At 37.2% G+C, this 9923-nt stretch overlaps 1 protein-coding gene and 1 long non-coding RNA gene across 2 annotated transcripts; both read right to left on the bottom strand.

The window, feature by feature from the left end:
* Positions 1-871: 871 nt before the first annotated feature.
* LOC119486151 lies at positions 872-9889 on the bottom strand. The gene is made up of 3 exons (XR_005206467.1): positions 9879-9889; positions 1687-1798; positions 872-917 (listed from the first exon to the last, which is right to left on the bottom strand). It is a non-coding gene; the product is annotated as an uncharacterized LOC119486151 (long non-coding RNA).
* LOC119486150 (zona pellucida sperm-binding protein 3-like) lies at positions 3127-8962 on the bottom strand. Its single transcript, XM_037766038.1, has 9 exons — positions 8839-8962; positions 5124-5609; positions 4876-4994; positions 4595-4698; positions 4322-4499; positions 4104-4221; positions 3936-4018; positions 3691-3854; positions 3127-3503 (listed from the first exon to the last, which is right to left on the bottom strand). Exons 2-9 carry the CDS (start codon positions 5574-5576, stop codon positions 3439-3441), a joined length of 1284 nt encoding a protein of 427 aa, XP_037621966.1. The 5' UTR covers positions 5577-5609; positions 8839-8962; the 3' UTR covers positions 3127-3438.
* Positions 9890-9923: the final 34 nt, after the last annotated feature.

The raw sequence follows: 9923 nt of genomic DNA, 5'->3' as shown, positions 1-9923 counted from the left end.
GTTTGTTAATTTGAAATAAATTCTGTACTTTTTTGGCATTTACCTCGTCTCCACTCCCATTTTTGTCGCAACCTAAGAGCCGGGTTGTAACAGTATAACGTCAGTGCCTTTATACTGTATGAGCGTCCTGGTGGATGCAGCAGAGCAGCAGATTACAGAGTCGTATGAAAACAAGTGTTTACAACGACATTACACTCAGCAGCCAGAACAAACATGCTTTCCAAAGTGAGGTCCGGGGACCACCAGAGGTCCTGGAGGGGGATCCAGGGGTTCCCCAAGAAAAGACGCGTTTCACTCTGATTCAAGCCCCTTTAAGATGTTTATTTTGGACCCCATCCTGCTTGTGTCAGTCAACTTGATCCAGATGTGCATAAACACAAAGGCAAAGAAGTAAAAGAGAGAGCAGGTGAGCACAGTGCAACAGAAAATACAGAAAAAAACAGATCAATATACAGGATGAAAAAACAGCCACAATGGCAAATATTTAACGAAGAAGATCTGGTGAATTCTCAGGACACAAAAGTGCCACAAAATGAACGAAAATCTACAAGGAAACATACAAAATGAACTACATTTAAAACGACTGTTGTGTTTTAGTTTCACTGTGCACATGCAGTATTTAGCCCACTGTACAGTAGGTATTGAAAACATTGAATATCGCGATATTATCTTTTGTGATACTGTATCGATTTCTAATTCATTGTTTACATGCAAAGATTAACTAAGCCTATACTTTATTTCATTTGCAAAGAGGTGCACCCTCTCAGTGTATGTGTCCTCTTAAAGTAGTGCTCCAGTGTGATGCTGAATGTTACAGAGACTGTGATAAATACAAATCCCACTGCTCTGATTGCATAAAAAATGAACTTTTTTTACTCCTCTTTTATGCATATGGTGGTGTGTTCTTTATACTATGACTGTGGCAGCTGCCAATTCTCTGGTGCTTGCTGTTGTTTCCCTTTTCCCTGGTGTTTTTTTGGTTGAGTTGCTGAGTGATTAGAGGGTTATTCAGTTCACCTGTTGCGCAGGGTGTGGGGACTGGCTCTTAAATGATAGTTGAGAGCAGCTTGGTGCATTCCCCTCTTGGCCAATCAGGGTGTAACGACGCCCTTTCTGTAGGGCTTAAAAGAGGAGGGAAACTGCACACCCAGTGTCATTCTGATCTCTCCTTCACTCAATGCAACATGTGTTATCAGCTTTACCAGAAACTCTGGTCTGTTTTGGGCCCTTTTGGGATTCTGTGATCTTTGTGTTTTGTTTGTTGAGAGTGTTGACTCCTAGTTGGGGAAACAAGTTAAGTGCCAACCAATTAGGTTACCTGCACTGGGACGATTAGGTGCTATTTGTGCAACAGCTGGCTTGCCTTACAATAGCCTAATGCCTGCAGGCTGTATTTTTGTATTCTATTCATTTGTTGATTTTCAATGAAACCCTTTATACCCATTTCTTTTAGTGTATTTTATTTGGGAAAACTTTAAAGGAGGGTAAAAGGAAAAACACAAACCAATATTTCAGTTTCCTTAATTGTTTGTTAATATAGAGGCATTTGTTCATTATTGAAGAGGCATTTGTTCATTATTATTATTAAGAAGGCATTTTATTTTATATTATTATGTGGATGGGAACTGTTTTTCAGTCTTCTGACTGAACAACTAAAGTCTGGGGAACTCAGTACCGCCACATGACGGTTTTCCTAAAATTGGATTTTAAAACATTGCAATATGTTACCTTGCGTACAGTATCACGATATATTGAATCGTAACCCCTGTATCATGATACGCATCATATTGCCATGATTCTACAGCCCTACTGTACAGTGTATGTAGCCTTTTGTAACTGTAATACATATCAATGTAGGGTCATATTTTAATTTTGGGGCATACAATTAACCAGTCTATTTAACCTGACATCTCAAATGCATCATTTGTTGTTAGTAGAATCATCATAATAAGCCATGCAGAATATATAGTTAAAACTTTTTCCCCCATAAAACACTGTTTTTCATACATAAAAGTATAGGCCTAATCTGTATTGACACTGTCACCGCTTTGAGATGATCAGAAGCTGACGGTTGCAGTTTTCCTTCCTTTTTAATTACTACTGGACCACAGTTAGTAAATGAACAATCAGTGAATCACACCTCAGACTTTAGGTTATCTGGCCGTACTGCGCAGGCGCAGTGTGGAGCTGTTCACTGCCTGTGGTGCTGAAGTGTACTATTGCTAAACTGCAGTTTACCATCTGAGCCACACAGAGGCGGTAAATGTTCACTCACTGACAGAACAAGTGCATGTGTATTGGCAGTAGGTCAACCAGCAAACAGTGAGCAAATGGAGGGTAAAGTTCATTGCAACTTTCACTTTCACCAAATGCTTTTCTTATTTATGCAATTGGTTGTTAACTTTATGATGTTTACTAATAATATATTTATTGGGATGATGAAAAGGGAAAAAACCTGAACAACAGCATCATTATGATGGGGAAAGCATCTATATTTAAAAGCTATAAAAAGACAGCAATTAAACACTGAAGGTTTCAAAATGTTTTTGAAACATCAGTGGGTTCTGGAGAAGGGTGTTAATAGAAATACAGAACAGAATATCATATTGAGCGTGGGTGGGATACTTTGAGTCAGGGTGAGGATGGAGTTAAACAAAATGAATAAACAAATAATGTCGATAAAGGTCAACTAAAGGGATGTAAATATGTCCTTTTTAGATAATTGTGTAAGCGAATGTGTCTGAGTGGATATGTGTATGAATGCGCGTGTAGATATAGACATATGTATACTGTATATATATATGAGGTTGGTTGTATATATATGAATATGAATATGTATGTATATAAATATGAACTTATTTCTTGACACTGCACTATTACAACGGGTAGTACTTTTTTTTCTCCTTTCTTTTTCTTATGTTTTTTTTTTGTTTATATATGTTGTTGCTGCTGTCTGTATGTCCCTTTACAAGTATGCGTATGTATTCCTTTAACCTTAAATAAAAAACATTTTTTTAAATAATAATATACTTATTCCTCTAGTTATTCAATCTATGGTCAATATCCAGCTTAAAAGAAAAAACAAAAAGCTTTGCCTTTTCTTCTATCCAATGAATGACACAAGGCTCTCACGCAATTGCATTTTTATTTCCATCAAATGGAAAGATTGTATGAACTAGCAGATGTGGTCCACATGTAGCCTAATATTTAGCCTTACACAGAGGGCAATGGTGAAGCAATTTACACTTTCATCTTCTTCTGGGTCTTACACTTTTATTATGTGTTTGATATGTCAAATGTTGATTACATTTAATGGAGTAAATGTGGTTACTTTCCTTGTTTTTTAACTGAACTATTAACAAGAAGCAAGTGAACAACATACAGACAGTTATGAACCAATGAGACGGTTTATTTTGATGGCCATGGCAGGAAACTGAGTTAAGCAACCGGCCTCTCTCCAACGGGGATGGGACCCAGGGTGACGTCACCTTCCCATTCGAAACCTAGAGAGAAGACAGAAGACATGTATCACAGTATGCACCAGTGTGGTTGTCTTACAACACAGGCAAGCATCCAGGAAGAACTTAACTCATCATGATGCCGGTAACATAATATCAACAACAGTGGGAAAAAATATGTTGACTCTTCAGTTTTCCTCATATAATATTAAACACTTTAGACAATACATACTCTCATTTTCGGACACATCGCGGGCCTTCCTTCCCGGGTTAGACAGAGAGGTGCCACCCCAGGTACCAGTCCCAGTTCCACCAGATAAAGAGCCAAGTCCATTCCCAGTATTAGCAGATTCACAGGAGGCACAGGCTGCATGAGCCCCGGTGGCCTCCTCCCACCTATAGGAAGAATGAAAGATTCAAGCAATAAATACCATATCAATCCTCTAGTGACACTTTTTTTCACACATGCAGACTCACCCATTGATGTAGGAACAAGCTCTATGTTCACCGTCGCAGGCAAGGGCAGCAGATGTTGCTTTCAAGTGGCAGGTTATGTAGAGCTGTTGGAATAATAATAAAGGGTTCAGGTTATCATTAGATGTGTTCTCGATGCATTTGACATTAAATGAGTCTTGGAGATGTCACCGTTCCACTGTCGGCGCCCTGGAACTTGAAGGCCTCCAACTGGAACTGAAGCTTGTTGTGTGCAGTGCGAGCCATGAACTTAGATTCAGAGCCTGTGAGCTTAGCATCAAGCAAACACCTGCATGCAGAAAAAAAACATACAAATTAACATTGGACCAAAATGTGCTTGTTATAATCTATTCTCACTGTACAGAGCAACTTCCATTAAAGTACCTCACCCATAGTTATCAATAAAGGCATATCGAGGGTTGGAGGACAGTTCAGGTGAAAGAGTAGCTACGCAGTTGTCCACATAAATCGCGAGGGGCACGTGGAAGTATTGCTTGACGACAGCTTCAATATTTATGAAGTCTCCCAGGAAATACTGGTAGCTTGGCCTCTCGTACTGCCAGTCATCTATGCAATATAATAAAGACATTTTAGCAATGTTGACATATATTTTTGAACCGCAGTTCCATAAAGATATGCAGATAAATTGTTCTTTAACTCACCAGTCATGAGTTTCATGGTGAAGTATAAGAATTCCTCGGACACCTTAACCGCAGAGAATGGGATCCACAGGGGGTCAAGAGGAAGGCTGCTCACATTGTGCTTCCTAAAGGATTAAATATGTTTCCATAGAAAGTCATTATCACATTAATGTGCATCTGCTGTTGGAATAAACTAATCAGATTTGGTGGTCCATGGTTCCTGGATTTGCCAAGGGCAATGGATTACATATCAGTTTATGTTATTTATTTGTTTGTCTGTTTATAACTGATAGTCTGCATACCTTGGGTAGTGGCATTCCACAATTACAGCAGCTTTGCTGCTCCTCACCACAAGACCCATGCCAATAGGCCCTGGATTATAGTTCAGAGTGAAGGCGTAGATGAGGGCATCTTCTGTCATCTAGTTGAGAAATGAATATTTGTATAAACAAATAGCATCGTGCATGAACATATTTTACCATTGTTTTAATTAATATTCCTTACAATTTATGATTTATTTTTCAGTGACTGGACTCCTCTTTGGGCTTACCGTTAATTCACTGAGACAGCCGTGCAGTTCCGTCTCAAAAATCAACACTTGAGCGCCGGTGTCCTCTGCGACAGCGCCACAGTTTCCCAGAGTAAGGTCATTAGGATTGATGAACTGGCCTTTCCCAAGCATGTCCTTCTTGACTTCCAAATGAGCATCCCTCTCTCTGCACTCGACAGCGACGGTTGCAGTAGGAACAGGGTGTCTCAGCTCGAAAGGCACATCGACTGGGGGCTCAGGCTGGGGATCAGTAGGGTACCTCCAGACGAGAGGTTCCTCATATGTCTGCTTTTCCTGTTGGGCCGGCGGAGTTTTGACGGGGTCCGGTCTCTGAGGTAGCCCTGGGTTCCGGTATGCAGGTTTTGAGGGCTTGTAACCTCCCCATTGAGCATCACAGAAGCTGCCGAGCAAGGCCAGTGCCACGAGGCACGCAGCAGTACACTTCATCCCCATGGCTTCACAGCAACAAGTGATCTGCACAGTTCACTGGGTGAAGTAAGGGAGATGTGAAATGTGCACCTACTTTTATAATACAGTGAGCATGTTTACTTCCATCACACTCCCGCCCCTTCTGTTGGCCATTCCCCATCAGACCTGATGAGCGTCGACATTAGCCAATGAAATGTTTGCAGCTGTTGACCGAAAGCGATGCCTACAGCTCTGTTGAGGCCTCTTCAGCTGGGTTTAGATTATTCATTGCTTTTAATGCCTAAAATGTTACTGTGCAACGAAAAGCACAAGCTGTGTTCACAAACAGTCTTTTAAACACAAAACCATGCATGTGCTGACACAAATCATTGTGAAATGACATGAATAATAGCAACATGAGAGTCATTTAAAGTTACTATTATTTTCTCTTCAAGCAAGTGAGAGAAATATATAATTAGTTGGCAAACATGCACTCAGAAAGTAGCGGTCACAAAAAGTTATGTTGACCCTCGCCAAGGTCTACCTGTCCACAACATGACAAACTCAGGATTTTGCCAAAGTACATTTTGTGAAGAACTGCAAATCAATATGGCTCCAACCAGTATCAGCTGAGATTAACCACCACATTTAAAAAGAATACAGAGGCCAGTCAGTTTCACTCATTCCTTACAAAAAAATAAGTTTATTCAATTCTGCTACAAGGACCAACAAGGATACAGAAAAGTCTAAGTGTGCTTGGCAAGTATACAGAAAAGTCCAAGTATACTTCCTTTATACTGAAAAGTATACAGAAAAGTCTAAGTGTACTTGGCAAGTATACAGAAAAGTCCAAGTATACTTCCTTTATACTGAAAAGTATACAGAAAAGTCCAAGTATACTTCCTTTATACTGAAAAGTATACAGAAAAGTCTAAGTGTACTTGGCACGTATACAGAAAAGTCCAATTATACTTGGCTTATAAAGTATACAGAAACACATATTTGGCCAAGTATTATAAGTTTACTTAAAGAAAACTTACAAGTATACTTGAAGTAAAAATTATTAAACTAGTAGTTTACTGAGCGCATATTTTGAAGTGTACTTTCATAAACTAAAAAGTGGGCTACAAGTATATAACTAGTAAACTGACAAGTTCACTTCAAAGTTTACTACTCTTACATTTAAAGTATATCTAAAGTACACTTTTATAATTTAAAAAGTGGGCCAATTTAGTCCTAAGAAGTATTGAAGTAGTACACTTAGAAGTATGCTACTAGTACATTGATATCAGTATACTTATTACATAAAGTACACTTGGGAATATACTTGAACTATACTTAAGTTTACTTCATAAAATAAACTTGAAGTAAACTTCTTTTTTTGTAAAGGATCCAGAAAAACAAAAGTTGATACAGAAAAGAAACCATTCTTCAGGAATTGTTAATCAAAGAGACCTAAGGAGAAAATGTTTATTTTACATTATACCGAACATTTATTTGGTTCGGTTTAACGTTTTATTGGTTTAAAACACTAACCAGTTTTGACTTGATGAGGACCCATGTCTTTTCTCTGACATTCACCACCTGACTGAAGCTTCTGGCCAGGTGATTTCATGATAAATGATTTAACACACGACTCATGCAGTGGTATTACTAAAGGTTGATTCAGGTTTTAGGGATTAATCTCTCCTCTGCATCAGGTAAAGATCTTGAGTTGTATTAGTCCAACTATTATCTCTAACTATATCAATAAAATCCCAACCCAAAAAATCCCAGTGACCACTATAATATTTGCTCTCCCTTTAACCATTTAACTATAATATACTGTATATCCCTAACATTCTTCACAAAAGTAAAGAATTTTTTTTTTTTTTTTTTTTTTTTTAACAAAACCATTTTCAATAAAACAAATCCAGATTTTTTAAAAGACAAAGTCGTACGAAGTTCAGTTCATTTGTTGTGAAGTTAAAAAAAATTAAATAGACAAAGCAGGTGTGCAAAATTATTACAGTAAGACCCTTATTTCATCAGATTAATTAATTGTGTCACTAACAAATATTCCATTATTTCATTGCAGATACTTCTCTTATCTCATATTCAGACTGTAGCTGCAAGATTTTAAAATTCTGCATTTTCATTTACAGTTTGGAACAAAAGATTTATTTAAAAAAAAAAACATTCAGTTAAAGCCCAAAAAGAGATATTCATATTAGATCAACTGAAAATAACACATTTTTACAAATAGATTACAGCATCTTGATTAAAATGTATCTCTATGGAGCTGTCATCATTTATCAAACTAAACATCTCAGATATCTCAATTCAATATATCCTGAAAGGACTAGACATATTTTAATGTTTGAGATACGGTATATTCAATCATCATTCTGAAGAGTCAAATGTGAATGAAACTTCTACATCTTTGTTTCTACAAGGATGAGAAAAACAGCTTTATAGTGACCCCTAAGTCAAACCAACCCCCATCTGCAAACAGTTTCCTCTGTGTCACGGGATTTGAGCAAATGTGCAAATCCCACAATATTTCCTGGTCTTAGAATCTTTTTCAATATTTCACTGAAAAGTATGAGACATTACCGATATCAAATATCATTTTAAATTGTATCTAGATATTACAAAAACAATCTAAAGATATAATATTATAATTATATATATTATAATTTTAACAAGCAAAACTATTTTAGGGAAATTTATATATATATATATATATATATATATATATATATATATACTGTGTGTGTATATATATATATATATCAGTGATTGAATATGGAATTATCAGGAATTTGTCATTTTTTGTACTATCTTTCCAGAATACTCCAGATATTCATACCTTCTTGTAGATAAAGTTAAATTAAATATATATATATTTTTGTTTTGCTTATCATAAGTCCAGTTCAAGATAGCAACAATTTCATTTTGACTAAAATCTTAGCTTTAAATATCCAAAAAGGATCATTAAGATATCTTCAATTACAATCACGACTAGTCAGAAATACATTCAGGATATATTCATAGTAACAATGGAGACTATTGGAAGTCAAAAGTGAACTGTAGATATTTAAAACTAATGTTTTGACATGAATATAATGAATAACTGAGTGAGCTCTAGTTCTAGTGTTAAGTACCTGGAGACTGTGTTAGACCAATCTTTTACCTTTACAAATCATGCTGAATGTATTTACAAAAAAGCACAGCAAAGACTCTTCCTGCTGCTTTAAGCTACAGAGTTTAGAGGTTAGCCAATGCATTTTAAACAGACCAATCCCTGATTTGAAAGTATACTCACTTTTAACATTGTGTCCTGGTTCGAGCACCTAAGTGTCAAAAGCAAGACAAAGCTTTCCGAAGTAGTCAAACTGGGCAGAACAATTACAGGCCGCCAGCAGACCCCACTGTCCTCTCACCATGGCAAAGCAATCCAACGTTTACTGTAAGTGGCAAAATCTTAGATGACCACAGCCATCCCTTAAATCACCACTTCCAGCTACTGCCCTCAGGGCAAAGGTGCAGAGTCCCCAGTGCAAAGAAAACATAATAAAAAAAATGTTTCTCCCTGTTGCCATTAAGTATCTTAATATGTGAGGACAGCTATACTTTCTGAGGCCAGCCTGCTATCTCAGCACACAGCGCTTTATATCTATTTATTTAACCTTGATTCAGTCCTGGTACCTGGTGCTCCTTTTTAATCTAGCTTCTATTGGTGTATTGTGTTTTTATGTGAATGTGTTTTTAAATGTGTTTTAATGTGTACTGTCTATATGTGATATGTTGTTTTAATATACTCTTTTAATAGCAGTTTTTGCACATGCGAGCCAAAGTCAAATTTGTGCTTTTGAGATGAACTGCGATGCTACTCCAGGTTGTTCTGGATGCTTATCAATGAAATTTAATTTTCCCATCATGGGCTGAATGATTAGCAATGGCAAATACACTTAGAGATAAGAAGAGGTACTTGTTTTGTCTAGTCCTGCTGCACAAATACAGCGTGACCTGCCCATTGTAGGTCATACAGACACTGTAAAGGTTTTTTTTTGTTTAGAAATTGTACAAACAAGCTCTTTTATTCAGGATCATTAACAATCAGTGAGCTCTCTGTAGCAAGCATTGATTACTAATCAATAAATATTGCAATATGTTTACTATCATGCATACTGTTACCATCTCCTGATGCAACATCTCAGATATTCCTGCAATTTGTTCTCTGGGTTTACTTGTTTGGCATTACCTCTAATCTCTTCAGTGCATCAACACAGACCAACCAGTAACTGGAGCATTTGATTGGCAGCTGTGGGCAGCGAATAGGATGTGAGTCATCACCAAGTCAACATTGCCAATACCTTATAAAAGTCAGCGTGTTTGCACAATATGTTT

Source organism: Sebastes umbrosus, chromosome 4 (genome assembly GCF_015220745.1).
Source record: "Sebastes umbrosus isolate fSebUmb1 chromosome 4, fSebUmb1.pri, whole genome shotgun sequence".
In the NCBI taxonomy this organism is placed as follows: domain Eukaryota; kingdom Metazoa; phylum Chordata; class Actinopteri; order Perciformes; family Sebastidae; genus Sebastes; species Sebastes umbrosus.
Note: the sequence above shows the minus strand (reverse complement) of the source record. Positions and strands in the feature narration are given on the sequence as shown.

Coding starts and splice junctions, on each gene's coding strand:
- LOC119486150 (XM_037766038.1), bottom strand. CDS start 5,576: ATGGGGATGAAGTGTACTGCTGCGTGCCTCGTGGCACTGGCCTTGCTC. Junction 4,222..4,321: donor GCCTTTATTGATAACTATGG/GTGAGGTACTTT, acceptor TTCTGCATGCAG/GTGTTTGCTTGATGCTAAGC. Junction 3,504..3,690: donor CGATGTGTCCGAAAATGAGA/GTATGTATTGTC, acceptor TCTTCTCTCTAG/GTTTCGAATGGGAAGGTGAC.